Source organism: Ascaphus truei, chromosome 6, assembly GCF_040206685.1.
Source record: "Ascaphus truei isolate aAscTru1 chromosome 6, aAscTru1.hap1, whole genome shotgun sequence".
NCBI lineage: Eukaryota > Metazoa > Chordata > Amphibia > Anura > Ascaphidae > Ascaphus > Ascaphus truei.
In genome coordinates, this window is record NC_134488.1 from 104514577 (window position 1) to 104532489 (window position 17913).

Below are 17913 nucleotides of genomic sequence, written 5' to 3' on the forward strand. Positions count from 1 at the left end.
ACAATTACCACTTCCCTCCCAGATACAATTACCACTTCCCTCCCAGATACAATTACCACTTCCCTCCCAGATACAATTACCACTTCCCTCCCAGATACAATTACCACTTCCCTCCCAGATACAATTACCCCTCCCCTCCCAGATACAATTACCCCTCCCCCAGATACAATTACTACTACCCCCAGATACAATTACCACTCCCCCCCACTGATACAATTACCACTACCCCCAGATATAATTACCACTTCCCCTCTCCCCCAGATACAATTATCACTACCTTTCTCCCCCAGATACAATTACAACTACCTTTCTCCCCCAGATACAATTATCATTACCCCCCCTGATGCAATTACCACTACCCCGAGATACAATTATCACTACACTCCCAAGATACAATTACCACTTCTCCCCCTGCCCCCAGATACAATTACCACAACCCCCCCTTGATACAATCTCCACTACCCCCTCCCCACAGGTACAATTATCACTTAGCTCTGGTTGCTGCCACCGGTCCCCAGGTGCTGCCTGCCTCTTCCCATGCCGGGCCTGCCTCTCTCTCCCACCGGTGCATGCCGGAAGCTGGGCCCAACTTCCAGGCGTGCCAAGCCGGAGAGAGAGGCCCGGCGTGGGAAGAGGCAGGCAGCAGCTGGGGAGAGCTGGGAGCCCAAGTCCGGCAGCTGGATGAAGACGTTGGGCCTGACTTCTGGCCGGGCCCAACTTGCAGCGCCAGCTGGCTGGGTCCCCCGCAGCCTCCGGGCCTGGGACACCAGCCTCGGCTTTCCCCCCATGTCGGCGGCCCTGCATGTAGGGATATTTAACGCCTGTAAGACATGCTAGCTGAGCAAAGCAGTGTTGTACTCGTGCCTCCAGTAGTTAAACACAAACTAAAGCATTATGTATGAATAGGGATAGTAATAAGAGGCCGTTCCTGGCTTATATTTCAGCAAGACAATTGGATCACAGTTAAAAAAAGATAGATAAACAAGATCACATTATTTGGGGCTTGGCTTAATAAAAAAACATTGTCATTATTTAATTGTTTACAAAATAGCTAGGAAAAAAAGGATTTCTAAATTATTGGGAGTATTTGTAAATACTGTATGTATTTCAAAAGATTATTTAAGGTCTGTCAAACAACATTGACATTCCTGATGCTTTTTAAACTAGATATTAATAGTCATTTGTCCATTAAATCTATTACACTTGACTTATATACGGACATAATATTTCAGTATTTCCAACTGGGCAATTTCCCTTTTCCAAGCAGCAATACAGGATTAAATTATTTTGGGGAGGGGGGGGGGAGTTAATTATTATTACAAGATTGAAGCAATGGGTCTCCTGAGCTGACGGACGTACAGTATCTCTGAAAGCAGGGGATCCCCGGGGCTGAAAATAACACATTTCAGCTCCGGAGACCTCCTGCTGCAATCCTAAAATAAGTGAAAACTGTATTGCTGTTTTAAACAAAATATTTACAAATATTACATATTTACTTCACTTATAATTTTACAACCTAAAATAAATATTCTGATTTCAGCCTGTGAGAGATGAAGGCCAAAAAGATTTCAATGAAATCGGTTGTACACACGGGTCTGTTTTTATTGCTTCTATTTTAGCTTTGTCTTTAGTTTGCTCTCTTTCTTTCTGCAGGTGGCTGGCGTATATTCTCCTGCTGCTCCTAGATCTGATTATCTGTCTATTCACCTTACTCGGCCTGGCCAAGCAGATCAAGTGGCTGGTAATTATGTGAGTACACCACCTTGTGTTCACTGCATACGCAGCAACAAGAAAATCTCATGCAAAGAGAAGCAGGGAAATACAGAAGATGTTACAGTACCTGTCCTCTATCATAAATGTGCTACTAGAATGCTAAGGCTCCTTGTCAGTATGATGTGACAGTATTTCCTTGTGCTGAACGGGAATAAGGACTGGGAATAAGGATTTGAATGGGAATAAGGACTGGGAATAAGGACTGGGAATAAGGAATGGGAATAAGGACTTCTCCAGCACAAAAATATTGTGTTGTAGCCTATTAAATAGGCCCTAAGTCGAAACATAAACATTTTTAAATTATTCTAATATAAAATAAGAATAAAACAAAAAGTAAAATCAAACAAATTGTATTTCCTGGTCTTCTCCAGACCCGAAGGAATTGCTCAAGAGAACCCGTACATGTGTTCTCGCTCTTCTGAACGCCTCTGGAGGAAATCTCACACTCTCGCAGACTTCCTTCACTACAAATGAGTCCTATCCTGTCTTAACTCTGCCCTCTCCCAGGCTAAACAAACCTACTTTTATTCAGTAATCAACACTCAGAAGTCTAACCCATGCCACCACTTCTGTCTTTGACTCTCTGCTTAAACCTGTTACCTGGTTTTTCATCCTCCATTTCACCTCAGGACTTTGCCGACTATTTCAAGACAAGAATGGATTCTTTTGGTCAAGACATCCCTCTGTATCCTCCTCACATTTTACACCTCTTTATAACTCTCCTCCTACCCTCCTCAACTCTTTTCCCACTGTCACAGAGGAGGATACTGTATGTCACTGCTTTTCCATCTCATTCAAGCGAGCAACAATTATACCCCTACTCAAAAACAGCAAGTTTGACCCCACCTGTCTCGCCAATGATCGCCCTATCTCCCCCTTGCCTTTTACTTCTAAACTTCTTGAACGCCTTGTATTCCCTCGCTTGCTCTATTTTCTTAACTCCTATTCTCTCCTAGATCCTCTACAATCTGGCTTCCCCACTGCTCACTGCTCCGAAACAGCCCTCACTGAAATAACAAATTAGCATCATGCTGCCAAACACAAAGATTATTACACTCTGCTCATATTACTCGACCTCTCTTCAGCCTTTGATTCTGTGGACCACCCTCTTCTCCTTCACATTCTCCATGCTTTTGGTATACGTTACAGAGCTCTATCCTGGATTTCCTCTTTGTGCTCCCATCATACTTTCAGTGTCTCGTTTGCTAACACCTCCTCCTCCTCCTCCTCTGTCTCTGTGGGGGTACCACAGGGCCGTGTCCTTGGACCTCTTCTCTTTTCTCACTACACACTCTCTAGGTGACTTTATCACATTTTTGGTTTCAAATATCATCTCTTTGCTGATAACACCCACATTTACTTTTCAACCCCTGACCTTACACTTGCTTTACAGACCAAATGTCTCTCCGTTATATCATCCTGGATGGCCCTCCGCCGACTCAAACTTAACATGTCAAAGACGGAGATCCTCATACTTCCTCCCAAGCCTGGCCCTACTGCCCCATTCTACATGACTGTTGGTAGCATGATCATATACCCAGTATCACAAGCACGCTGCTTAGGTGTCACATTTAACTCCTCCCTCACATTAACAATGTAGCTAAAACCTGCCATTTTTACCTCCGTAAAACATTACAAAGATTTTCTCTTTGCTCTACTGCTAAAACTAACACAGGCCCCCATTCTCTCCCGTCTCGACTATTGTAACCTTCTGCTGTCCGGCCTTCCTGCCACTCACCTGTCTCCCCTACAATCTATCCTAAAGGCTGCTGTTAGAATCCCTTTACTCTTTCCTAAATCTGTTTCACCGTCTCTCCTGCTTTCTCTGTAAATTCTCCCTTCTTAGCGCTTAGATTGTAAGGGGAGGGGACTCCTTTTCCATACTTACTTTTATGTCTCAAGCGCTTATTCCCATTATGTGTTATATTATTATGTCACGTGTATTACTGCTGAGAAGCGCTATGTACTGTACATGGTTTACGCTATATAAAGGTATACATGCATAATACAAACTTAAATAAAGGCCCATTATATCCAACACGAGTGCCCTGCAGCCAATATTAGTAATGCCCTTTTCAAATACAATTGCTCTTCCTGTACTATATTTCACACACAAAAAAGACAAGACAATAAAAGAGGAAAAGACTGAGCCTCTAGGTTTGTGCATTCTCGTAAAACAGAGAGAAAGGGAATTGAGGTAATGGAAAAAATCTCTACCAGATAAATCAATGACATGGTCATGCATCCAACATACAAAAAAGACTAATTAGAAAGTGGATGATATGTGACTCATGTGTGAATCCATTTGCCTGTGAGTAATACCCTGGTCTGTATATGAAGTCAACAGAAATATGGCTTCTCTATATGCACACTCCATACAGATACCACAGGTCAATTTAATAAGAAAATAGCATTGACTCTTAAGTTAAAATGCTTTGTGTATCATACAGAATATACATCATCTGCTGACAGCCATGCTGCCCTTAAATGAAATGTGCACAAGGACATTTTTAATCTATACTTGTAATTGAAACAAGCAGCATGTATAATGTGTGCTCTGGTTTGAATATAACAATAGATCCTTATACACCAATGAACACTGAGGATTAATTCATAGCTCTCTGACAATCTGTCCTGTGGAAGAGAAACAAGTTCACTGTATAACCATATTTCATCTCTCTTCTGTATCAAACTCCATGTAACATATTTAAAAAAACATATCAGAATGCATTTTATTGATGTGCCTTATAACTGCCCTTGACATTCCAATTGCATGTGACTGTACATCATGGGTTATCCATGTACAGTTGTCGTTTTAATTTATCTGGTTCTAATTCTTTGTGTGCTTATTGCACAATGACAGTTAAAGATTTGAGGCATAATTACAGTAAACATTTTAGTTTTTACAAATACTCTACCACCCACTTTTTAAATGTTGACAGGAAACAAGAGCAGAACATAGAATATTAATATAGTATTTGTGTATAGACTTATTTATCATCAATTCAGCACCAGTTACTTGAACAGCACTCATTGGGGAAGATTTTCTCAGCTCTGATAAGGTGTATCAGAGTTCGTTCTCGTGCTTCCCTTCTGCGCAAAATACGAAGTAATTGCAGCCTCACTCTTATTGGATAATAGAGTGTGATGTGCAACGGCAGCAGCGTGAAAATATACTTTTCAGGTCTTTCCTCCGATCTGCCGGCTCAACGCTCACTGCCGTGCGCACGCGCGCCTGAAGTATAGAACGCCAGGCTTGGACTCAGCCAACTGACGTGTGTGCGTGCGTGCGCACGGTAGCGCACGCACTATATTACACGGGATCGATCTCCAATACCTGTGTTTGGAGTTTAGTGAATACTGGCTTTCGAATGCACAATGAAATGCATTCTGTATTAAAACTACTTTCAGCACTCATATTGACTGGACGCACAAGACAAATAATTTGGTGCGAGTCGACTCACTGACTTGCATATTGCCCTTTTAAATGTAAGTTTCTACTTTAAGAGAGTCGCTGTTTAATCTGTTGAATCTTTGGAGGCTGCAAGACCGCACGGTTCAATCTCAGACGACAAGGTTACGGCAGAATGATTTTCTTCCTTTTTTTTAATTTCTATCTGCAGAATGACTGTGGTGAGTTTCTTTGCGCTCTTACTCAGCTGGGGAACCATGGGTCTGGAGATGGCCACTGCCATGGTAAGTCTGTCTATATGCAGCCTAGGCCTGCACTGTGCATGACATATTTGACGAATAGGTCGGTAGCCATTCATAGATGGTGGGAGAGTTAGGTGTGCTGGGGTGGGGTGAAGGTAATAAATGTGTGTAATGGGGTTAGGTATCCCGGAGTGGGAAGTCAGGCCCCCTGCTCCCCCCACGGGAGAAGTGGGAGGGGTTAACCCCTTGTATGTCTTAGCGGTTAGCCCTGAGGAAGGTCCCTAAGGTGACTGACACTTTGGGATTCTGGAATCTGGAATGATATAATACAATACATTCTATTTGCATCTGAAGATCCTGTGCTGGTGCCTTTAGTCACACTAGAGACCAAAAAAAAAAAAAAAAGTATATTTACTAGTCTCTACGGCATTCAATGGGAAGTTAAGGATAAGATGAGGTATCAGAATTATTAACCCGTTAGTTACCATAGCAAAAATTAAGGCATGCATGATGCTTGCCTTCATAACTACTAAGAGAGTTATATTATTGTTATTGTATATTTGTGCATAATGGTTTTTTTTAAACTAGTCTCGGCTTTTAATTAGGCTTTCTTGATGGAGAATGCCATATCGATTTTCGAATTGACTGGTTCAGCAACCTGGACTAGCCACAAAAGCTCTTTGGAGTTTGAGTAACATGAATGAGTAATTTCTGCAAAATTACACATTTTCATACAGACTTTCAATTTGACCAAAGAAAGCTTCCCATTTTTGCCTGGAAACTGCCTACACAAAGTATATTAAATAGGCCCCGAGTGCAATGACTCAGGGGCATGTACGTCTAGACAAAGTTACTGTATGGTTGCAATCTGTTCACAGTGCCTGGTCCAGGCAGAATTTGGATCAGCTGAATCCCCCCAACCCACATACTTATTATTATTCATGCTGTTTCTTTTTCTTATTTTTGGCAGTTTATGCAATCCACTGTCGTAATTGTTTTAGTCAACCATTGTCAGATCTCTGACAATAAATAGTTCCCTAAAGGTTGCACACATTTCTGAAACGTGATGGTTTTCACAGTGATTTTCCCAAAGACTAAGCCATGGATTAAATAGTTTCCCCATTTTCTTTAAAAATTCACATGATGAAAATGTATTAAAATAAGACAACTTTGGACACCTCTTGCTTTTATCAGCTGGTGAAATCCAACATGTCAATATGGATCTGCAGGATACGTCCAGGAGCAATCTCCTGTAGAGTTCCTCAATTTGAGGATATAGGTATAATCCCTCAGTTTGTATAAATCAGTCATCAGCAACCGTGCAGTGTCTTCCATCCTCTCCCTGCTGGAGGGTTCTCCCGCCTTCATCCCATTCTCTGCCCTGCCTGCCTATCAAGCCCCGTGAAGCGAGATAATTTAATTGGATTATTTTATGTGCTGGGTCAGTGGTTTCCCCCAGCCCCAACCCTCTGTCGCATCTGTCAGCTTCAATTAGCCTCCAAAACGAGGTTTTAATGCAGTTCTGCTGAACCTGAGTCACAATGCCCATTTCCCAGACACCTCCTCCTCCCGCCTCCCCCCAGCCATGTTTAACTCTCTGGGTCTCTGGTTCAAGTTCATTACTTTAGCGGGAATAGAAAAACGAAGGTACTTCAGAGTCAATGCAAACCGAACTGTGAAAGCTGCAGCCTGTTTAATGAATTGGAAATCAGCAGGATGTGCTTTTCACAGACATGCAGCGAGATCATAGCTGTGGATTTAAGAATGACCTAGTTGGTTGATTTTTAATGCATCTGGTCTCGTGATGCCCTCCTTCCTCTGAATGCCAGCAGCTTTCAAGGAAATAATAGTCAATGCCTGTTCTCACGTGCATCCTTGTTCATGATCTGGTGACTGACTCCTTTGCCTACAGACGTATTTGATGGGTGGACCAACAATGTGTCATGGTTAGTCCTAAGGGGGTGACAAAGGGGCTACACAAGTTTGTGAACAATGAAGAGTTAAGCAGTGTCATGATGCATAATATGGGGTCTTACAAGTGCAAAACGCGGGAAACTGGTTTATCAAATGAAAATATCCTATTGTTTCTATTGGGATACATTTCTTTATTAAATTTGATACAATTTTGTGTCTTGTTTTGCAGATGGAAGACTTTGATAAATTGATTCCCATATTATTGTTGATTTGTTTCATTTTCTAGCCCCTTGAAATGTAGCCATTTCAAGCGTTATCCAGGTGTTCCAGCCTCAGTATTTAAAAGGCCTTTCATTTGGTTAAAAATGCTTGTAGTGTGGACCCCTTCCCTAAGTTCTCTTCTGTATTGCAATGTGTCACGCTCCTTTTCCCTTCCCCATTTTTTCTTTCTGTAACCTATCCCCTATCCTACCCTATCTCAATGAAAAAGAAAGTTTAAAAAATGCTTATAGTGGCATACAGTATTTGTACCACTTTTTATGAAACATCGTTTATAACTTAACTTTATGATGTACGTTTCTGTGCAGGGACTGAGTGATTTCTGCTCTGATCCAGATGGATATGTGATGAATCAGACCCAAATGATTACAAACATCAATCCAGGTAGGAGAGAGATCCATTTTGGTGCCTTCCATAAGATCACTCTTTGCACTCAGACAGCAACTGTCTTTTTCTGATAATAGTCATATAATGCATCAACCAGCACTCCTAATTAAAATAATTTGTAATATACTTTGCATTTTCAAATTAGATTATTTCCCAGGTATCTTAGGTGTGTTCACAGGTTTCTCTCCATATGGTGTATAGATGAATGTTTTGGAGGCTACATAAATCAATGGGTACTCTACTAAATAGAACTCTTTCCCTCCCCTCCCCCTCATTTCAGTGTCTGGATTAAAAAGGTTTGGCAAAACGCCAAAACTCTTGGCGGAAATGTATGATTTTTGCAAAATTTTGCTCACTTTCAACCAATGCTAAATTTTGCAACTTTGGCAAAATGTACAAAAAAAACCCCTAAAAATAAAAAAAAAACTTGTGTGGTATCTTCCTTCTTCATGGTGTGTTATTGTGTGTCTGTGTAGGCTCATTCTGGTTTGAAGATTTTGGCTGGTTTCACCAATGTAACATCCTATGTTACATGTTCTGCATTGTATCATATATACCACATTCCTGGATATGCAGCAGAATGTTCCTTTAACATTGAATGTTCTATGTTTGTGATTGGCCAAGATCCCACAGCCCGTCACAAACATAGAACACTCTACAAAGGCAATCCAAGCAAATTTTTTTGCGAATCTTTCTTTTTTGATTTTATATAGGGTCTCCTGAGCTGAACCATGTGACTTTCAGCTTTGGGGACTCCCTGCTTCCGGAGATACTTACCTGCAAATTAAGTGCTGGTAGTCGCTCTCCCGGCTACCACGGTTCACAATACGTCCTCTGTTCAGAGATTTCACGTCCTCGGGCCAATAGGAAGCCGTGATGTCATCGGTGCGGCTTCCTGTTGGCCCATGTGACGCGGGAGCTTCAAACTTTAAATCACTGCTTGCTGAGCCGGAGCAGCTACTGGCACCTACTTCGGAGGTAAGTATCTCCAGAAGTTTTGCTCACTGTCCCTTTCATCCATGTATTGTCCTGTCTGTTTAGTTACAGTACTATCCCCTCTGAATTTCCTTCTCTATCCCCCTCTGCCTTATATTGTTATCTTGGTTTTTACATCTGTGTTAAGCTCATGGAATCTCTGTATATCAGTATTTCTAACCCGAGGAAGAGAGAGAATTCTCCAATGCTTGTCTTATATTATCAATTGTTAGTCCAAATAAAAAACGGTATCACCTAATACTGACGTACTTATTTACTCTGCACTAATTTTAAGCATTCAACTTTTTTACTGTTGTCAAAGGGTGCGAAGCTTTAGTGTGCATTAACTACTACTCACCTGAATTAATATAAGTTAACGCATACTCTTGAGCAGTGGTATAGCAGTTGTACCTTCTGATGGGCAGAGGTAATAAGTCCCAATAAGTAGCAGACTATCTCTGACCTGCAGTTAACCTCTTTGCTACCAGATGCCAGCGTTACATTGCAGGGCGCTAAGGCTGCAGACATGGTGCCGCAGCCCGTGCGGAGATGCACGGAGGCTGAGGGAAAGCGGGTGCTTTCCCTGGCCATAGTACTCGGGCTATGGGAGCGTTCCTGGGGGTGTTCCTAGTGATGTCACGGAGCTGGTTCGCCCTCATTGGGCGAACCGGTCACGTGACCGCCCTGTCGCGCGAGAAATCGGTTTTAACTGATTTCTCGCGCATCACACGCCCCCTCCTGCCTCCGCACGCACGCGCCTGCACGCCACATGTACGCGAACACTGCCTTAAGGCAGTCTGTTTGCTCAGCGTGCGGATGCGTCCGCGCGGTCTGAGATACCATGAGCGCAGCCTTAGGCAGAAAAGGAGTTTCAAAGGAATCCAACTCATAATTTAACTCTTACGCCCTGTTTTTGTGTTTATTCCAGATATTTTACAGTATTATATTTCCTGTAACCAGGATGTGACAAACCCCTTCCGACAGGTATCACAACGTGCTTTTTTTTAATCAGAGAATTTCCTTGTACTTACTGTTGATCAAAACAAGAGAAATAAACATGGACCCATGAAAAAAGTCATTACTTCACTTTTGACTTTTGTGGAATTGCAACCTTAAGTGAAGCTTCCCTACACCTGTATTTTTGCTCACCTTGGATTTGGGCTACTACTGTACACAGATTGTCCTTGTTCCACAGGGAATTTCTAGAGAAGTGTTTTATGCATTTCCAAGTCTTATTCAATACAACAAAAACAGCAGAATTGTGTAGCACATATCCCTTTCCCGGAATAACATGTCTTTTATCAAAGTTCCATGCATGTTAGCTCTGAGTTGGTGTCATTATTGTCCTCATATGTTGTATCAAAGTTCAAAATAATAAGTAACTGAATGGCTACATGGAGTTATTCATTTCTTCTTACTCCATAACCTCTTATAAGAGTCCAGTGTCAGGGAAAATGTATATCTATTTCTATTTTCCTACATGCAAACTAAAGTTGACCATCCAAGAATAGAGAGATTGTTACAGCCATGAAGGATGAAACAGCTCTGCTTTATCTATCTCCCCCTTATCAAGTATGTTGGAAATGTACGTTTAGTATATTTTACTCTTCACTTTTTGTCTTTGCATTCAGAGTTTGACCATGTCCCAGAGGGCCCTTTCCAGCATCCACTCCCAGCTCCACGGGCTGGAAAAGGAGGCTATCCCGCAATTTCCTACAGCAGAGGTAAGGATTGCATTGTTCACTGCTGAATGGAACATTTATTCCAATATTATTACATATGTTAAGTGTAAGACTGTGACTGTATTCATTTGATGTGGTTGCTTAAAGGGCAAGATGCTTTATCCTAGGGTTTCCATTTGAAATTTTTTAGAATACGGGACACAGAAATCCAGTATGAAATGTGACATCATAATGAGCCATGAAGGATTTGCAAATGTTTCCGGCTGAATGTTATCTCCCGCTTGACAGCTATAGTTTTTATTGTCTCTGCTCTTGGCCGGACGGGGAAAATATGCACACGGAACTAACAAGGAGCAATGACGAAAAGAGTAATGCATTATGGGGTGGATGTCATGGTATTACGAGAGGACGATGGGGAAAAGCGCACTCACACGAATTACAGGATATTTGCCTCGGGTGCGCGCCCTGCACCTGGTCGATGCTGGTAATGATCGATATAGTTCATCCAAAGGTAGAAAACACTTTATTATAACAAAGACCTCTGGAGTGCCGTTGTGATCTACATACCTTTGGATGAAATATATCTATCATTATGAGATGACCTGGCAGTGTCCTAACTTTATTATTTTAATAATTTAGTAAGGCGACATCTATCAGAAAAGATAACTATTACTGTACACGCAAGGAGAAATCTATTACGTTTTTATGACTGATTTTATTACAGTAATTTTAAGTTCAGGTATTTCACGTCAAGGCACTAATATACGGGACAATTATGCGTCCCAAGAGACCTTTCTGGGACCACGGGACACGTCAATGAAATAAGGGAGAATTTCGTACATACGGGACGTCTGGCAACCCTACATTTTATAAGTAGGAATATAGGAATCATGATCTGTAAGGAGGTTCCTGTGTCATGGACTCTATTCCAGTATCTTTGCAGAATAACAAATTATACCGTGATCTTTAAGAATCTATCAATGTCCTTCATGAATTGTCCTAGGTTACTGTGACTCCACATTTTTTTTTTAGAAACACTTGCTCATATAGACTTTAGTTCTTCTTGTGATCTAAACAGGCCTCCCTGGGGGTGCGTGGGCAACTAAGGATTTGTGTATTTTAGGCAAGAAGTACATAATCTGAACTATAGGATGTATTTCAATTAAGGAAGACTTGGTTTCTTCTGAGAAACATCCATTTTGCAGGCCCATAAGTAAATTGGCGTTAATATCAGCTTTGTACTGCCAATTCAGATCAAAATCCAATTGTTTATAACAATCCCTGTTGTTAAGCTGTGCAAGAATATTCCCTCTATATTGCTCATAATTGGTGATGACCCCCTGCTTTTAACCGGCCACCATCACAATAATCCTCTTATTCTCCTCCAGTGGTTTAATTGATCTAAATTAACTTTCTGTCCTATTTTTAAAGCTGACTTTTTGTTTATTATTACGATTTTTTCGTACCCTGCTCAAGCAGGTTCCTAAACGTGATGACAGACGGATTATAACATATTGGATCAAGCGTTTTTTCCTTTATAGTTTATGGACACCAATCTTCTCGATCACAGTGGAAGTACTGGCTAAAGGGGTCAACTTTCTTTCTTTAACAGAAACATCTTTTAGTTTCAACTGTCTCTTAATTTTTACATTTTCATTTCCCACTCACCGGCATCATGTTTGGTTATTGTTACACACACGATAAACCCTTGGACAATACCAACATTTCCGTATGGGACAACTTATATGAAGATGAGTTATAAATTACCATCTTGTTCGTCTGTATCATTCTCCCCTTCTGTTTAGTGGAAACGGTATGCTTATGTCTGCCCCTTTTATATCTCTCCCTGAAAGTGGTGGTTTCATGCTTTGACCTTGGGTCCCACCCACTAAAAAAAGAGGACAGCCCTGTCTGTGTTGTATCCTGTACGTCTGACAAACCTGTATCACTAGTGTTGATTGCACTAGCCGTATTTACTGGATGTCTAGTTTTAGAAAAACGTATGTTAGGCGGCCTGTCCGCTCATTGATCCCCAACAACCATTTATAGACTCTATTATCCATATAATCAGTGTTTACCACTTTAAGTTTCTCATTTTTTGTATGTGATTTCTCTTTATATTTGTCAACAGCCCTCTGTAATTTATCTAACTAATCAATATTGGTATCAGTCACCAGAATCTGTTTCTGTCCTGTCTCAATAAAATCAAATGACAAATAGAACATATTAAGTTCTTTGCCGGATTGATCGATAACCAGCAAGATAAGGTCCAGTGAACACTTGTTTAAAATGCGACACTACTTTTTACAAAAATCTGGGTCTTTACGACCAACGGCCCCTCTGTATTATATGGTCCTTATGATAGTGCGACAAAGTCACTGCATGTAAATAAAAATCTATTTCTTTATTTTTATTCCTTAAAAGGTCATTACAGATTTCCAACAGTTTATCTGGGCCAAAATGTGACTGCACAGTTTCAACCAACCTTATCTTGCCAACACTGAGTTCAGAAAAAGTGATGGGTTGTGTATAAGTAGAGAAAATGCCCACCCTCTCAGCAGAGGCATCCATCACCTACCTGAACACTAAAAGGAATTGGTACTCCCAAAGCCCACTTACTGTATATAAAAATAGCTAATAGTTCAAAGATCCAAACATAGGGACATCAACAATAGTGTGTTCACTCTGAGATATAAAGAATTAAAAGAAAAGACATATAACAGACACTCCAATAAACAGTTAAGCCACTAAATGGCAATAGGTAGGTAGGTATTCTCCATAAACGACATTGCTTAATCTTCTATAAGATAGGGAGCGATGCGTTGTAGAGGCCAGCGGCAGGATGTTCAATACGTCCTCTAGTGTTTCCACGCTTCGTAATTGTTGTCCTGCCATTGGGTTCTTGGCTAATTTTCCAGTTCTGCATACTACAAAGAATCAAAACAAGACCCATACACCACCGGACTCAGTTGAAGAAAGACACAGCACTGATATAGATATGAACTGATCAGCACCAAAGATAAAATACATAGTGTAAAACAGTAATAAAGAGACTGGTCCCTACTGTATGTGAGCCAGTCAAAAGTGATTATTAAATAAGTAGACGGAATGTGTTAGTCCATAAATTCTTACAACATTGTGAATTGAAAGTGACCGGAAATAATTTCCTTATAGGGGCCGTCACGTACGGCACTCTGCGAGCCCGTGACCTGCATACAGGACAAGGGTTAATACTCACGCCGCAAGGGCTCCCACTCTTCACCTCTGCAAAGGTCCATCAAATGGAAAATATCTCCTCTACAGGACAAGGATTAATACACATCCTGCAAGTTGTCCCACTCTTCACCTTCGCAAAGGTTCCTCAAATGAGTTCTATCATTCCTAAATCCGTCCCAATATACCACCACCACCACTATGAACAGCACTCATGTAAGCACATGACTTAGATATGCAACCAGGGTTAATACACATGGCTACTCTAGCCAACTCACCTTTCTCGTCCGCAAGGTACCTCGAGTGAGATAATATTAAACCCTACTCAATTGCAAATCATATCTATCCACCTCTGGTAGTTATGTAAATAAAAGATGTCAAATTAATATTTGCTAGGTCCTCAGGTCCCTGTGTATTATAGAAAAAAAGTATGCACTTTAACACACCAAAATCAGTTGTAGCAAAATGTGTCCGAAAACCTAAATACTCTCCCCAGAGCGTGCAACAATTCATTCAGAGCCCAAAACATCACTTATTAAATGTTTTAGTATATATAAAAATACAGTGCTGAGGTTACAGAAAAAAAGGATTACAAGAAACATACAGTTACAATAAAATGCAGAACAGCTTCTTAAAATAAAAGGGTAAAACATAAAAGAAAAACCTATACATTACCAAATGTCATATGTTTTCCCCAGAGAGAGCACCGGTTCAGGAATATGAGATTCACGTATTTTATCCAAAACATTCCTCTGGTGAGATCTAATTTTCATAATCTTTTCTCAGACTTAAATACAATTCTCTGCCATTAAACACAACCTAAACCCAGCCCCTGTCATAAATCAACTGTGAGATTGACGGCTTTATGACAGAGTAAAACACCTCCCACCAAATGATGTTTGAACTCCTTTTTAATATCTAAATGCACTCATAACTTTCCTTAACTAACACTTACACACATGTGAGACTCATCAATACATTCAGGCACTCATGGCAGACGCAATGAGACTAAATTTGAACATCGTAATTAAGAGACAATTCATTATCTGTCTCTTAGTACCTGCTAGACCTGACGTGTCTGTAATCATTATGTGCGACTCAGTGCCACCGATACACACATGTAATTTTTAGCATGTTCAGTAGAGGACGTCACATGATATTCTCATTTTTAATAAAGTCACCCTTGGTTTGATATCTTCTGTAGCCACGCCTCTTGAACCTTGCAGAACCATCGAGCGAATGTCTTTGAAACTTACTGTAAAACGACCATGTTTATAAACTTGTCACACGGGCCATTTTTATTCCCCAGTCTCCAGACACTGCCCTTATCTCGACACTATCAACAATATACAACCCACCTGGCCCTTTTAAGTGAGCCCATATGGTATAACCCACCAGTTAAGTTCTGTTTAAAGCACAGCACCCACCCGTGACAAGCCTGGGCTTGTCATGAACCCAATATATTTTGTATTTTAAACTCAGACTGTAGCTCATTAACTCCTTAAGCACCAAAGGGATTAAAATACCTAATATCTCATGACATTATCATGACAGGGGCTAATGCCTAAATGTGCGATATATAAATAAGGTAAGATACATGTATGAAAGGATCCTGAATGAAGAAAACCATAAGAGATACACCCCGGTAGTTCTCAAAAAGGACAAAACAGACCTTGAAAGTAGTAAAAGAGAGAGAGAGAGAAAAGAGTGCACACACTATGGCAATTGCATATAACAATGTAATTATAAAGTAATTATGCTGCTAGCATATACTAAACATTCAAATATAAAAACATCAATGTCTGATATATAATCACCGTCCCATGGATATAGAGCGCAAAGTTCACGTAAATGTCTCTGAGATGAAAGTTGGGCCATACCAGGTATGTTTTGCTTTCACATACTCATGGCGTGTAGGAAAAATCTGAACATGGAGATTCTAGGCTGAAAGTGTGTAACCAGACGAAGAGCAAACAAACTGCAGCTGTGCAGCGAGTGAGACACACTCCTGTTGCTCTCAATCAGAACACAGATAGTTTCTAGCAGTTTATGGATAGTAGCAGTTGTCAGGGTTTTTAGATAAAACCAGCAGTGGAAAATGTGGCAGATTAGTACTGTATTTAGCCTCGTCCTTGCCATCTAGTAAATATCCCAAGACGTAGCTCTTCTACTTCTGCTACATTAACAGAGTCCGCAGTAATGTAGTAACAAAGTCTGTAAGCCGTGTATCCAGCTGAAACTCACATGTCAGAAGAAATCCAATCCAGATTGTATTGAGTAAAATGTGTCCCCTTTTTACACAGTAAGTGTATCAACCGCCAGTGACGTTTGATCCAAAGCGTTTCATCACACTATCAGGTTATATATATGTAGCCCTGGTTCCTAGCGAACACAGACCACTACCTTATGCTGTATAACCTGTAGGCTCACAGGGCCTAAGCCTCTGCCACGGAGAGCCTGGGGCATGCTCAATAATGATACTTGGTGCAGCACCTCCACCTGCGACAGCTTCTGCCAGAGGGGAAGTGGGTCTTCGCAGGACCTTGTGTACATCAACACACACACACACAGCAATACCAACCGAATAACTTTACTAGCATAAATGATATGGCATAACTTCTGTCTGTCGTTATCATAAACCGGTGTCCCTCTTTGAGGCAGACACTATACTCTGCGTCTCGCAGGATGCCCACTACCCTCCTTCACCAGGTGGTCCCACCCCGTGTCCAGTATTTCCCCCACCCTCAGATGAGACACTGATTATATATATGTGTGGACTGCGCAGCCACTGTGTCCTGAATAATTGGTGATACAGTTGGTGCACTTGTAGTTTACCTGCCGGGCACTCCAGTACCCGGTCCTGCAACAGTCTTCACAAAGGATCGGCGTGGGCCTAGATCACGTCGCCCGTCGACGTCCGGGGCGATCCCACCCAGACAGATAGCACTCAACAGCGGGGTCTGAGCCCAGACCTCCCGCTGACTTGGAAATGTCCTGATCGCGATCACACTCACTCTAAGGGAACAGGAACCTATCTATGGCCGGTCCCTAGCTCAGCTTCACACTACGGGTTCATGGGGCTAACTGGGCCTGGGGTATGAGGCCTAGGTAGAGGCGGAATGCCTCCCTACACCGGAGCTCCTTCTCCTTCCTGCTACCGCTCACTCTGACTCATGTGCATGCCCCACCACCCCTTTTCCTCCTCTCCTCTCCTATCATTGGTCCTTGCGCGTCACGAGGGTCCGCGGGGCTGCTGGGACCTGTGCTCCCTGACCTCCCTCCTATCAAGGCTCTCTTCCTTCGCGGGCTTTGGCAAAATCCCCGCGCATGCACAACCTCCTTTGAGCCGGCCCTGCGCCTGTGCCCACTTGCAACATGGCGGCCCCTTCCAATGCGGAACCTCCGATATCGGAACGTTCACTACTGCGGCACTCTCCCACCCCCGCAACAAAATTGCCGGGCGAAGGGGTCCTGGCTACATATACTAAATTGAGTAAGGTAGTAGAATCAAAGCAGGATGTACAGTAATTTCTCTCCAGAAAGACTTGGAGAGACTGGAAACGTGGGCAGATAAATGGCAGATGAGGTTTAATACAGATAAATGTAAGGTTATGCATTTGAGAAACAAGAATAAACATGCGACTTACAAATGAAATGGGGATAAATTGGGGGAATCCTTGATGGAGAAGGATTTAGGAGTGCTGGTAGACAACAGGCTTAGCAGTAGTGCCCAAAGTCATCAAGTAGCTGCAAAACAAGATCTTATCTTGCATTAAACGGGCAATGGATTGAAGGATGTTAAAATAATTTGCCCCTTTACAAAGTATTAGTAAGACCACACCTTGAATATGGAGTACCAGTTTGGGCACCACTCCTTAGAAAATACATTATGGAACTAGAGAGAGTGCAGAGAAGAGTCACCAAATTAATAAAGGGGATGGACAATCTAACTTATGACGGAGGCTAGCTAAAGTAGATTTATTTACATTAGAAAAGAGGCGTCTAAGCGGGGATATGATAACTATATACAAATATA

At 41.7% G+C, this 17913-nt stretch overlaps 1 protein-coding gene across 4 annotated transcripts in view; it reads left to right on the top strand.

The window, feature by feature from the left end:
* The window catches only part of TTYH1 (tweety family member 1), a 110112-nt gene that overhangs the window by 80706 nt on the left and 11493 nt on the right, over positions 1-17913 (top strand). For all 4 annotated transcript variants that reach the window (XM_075605513.1, XM_075605512.1, XM_075605516.1 and 1 more), the window contains exons 5-9: positions 1654-1749; positions 5397-5469; positions 7929-8004; positions 9911-9966; positions 10614-10706. In XM_075605513.1, coding sequence (XP_075461628.1) covers positions 1654-1749; positions 5397-5469; positions 7929-8004; positions 9911-9966; positions 10614-10706 — 394 coding nt within the window. The remainder of the gene's footprint in view (positions 1-1653; positions 1750-5396; positions 5470-7928; positions 8005-9910; positions 9967-10613; positions 10707-17913) is intronic.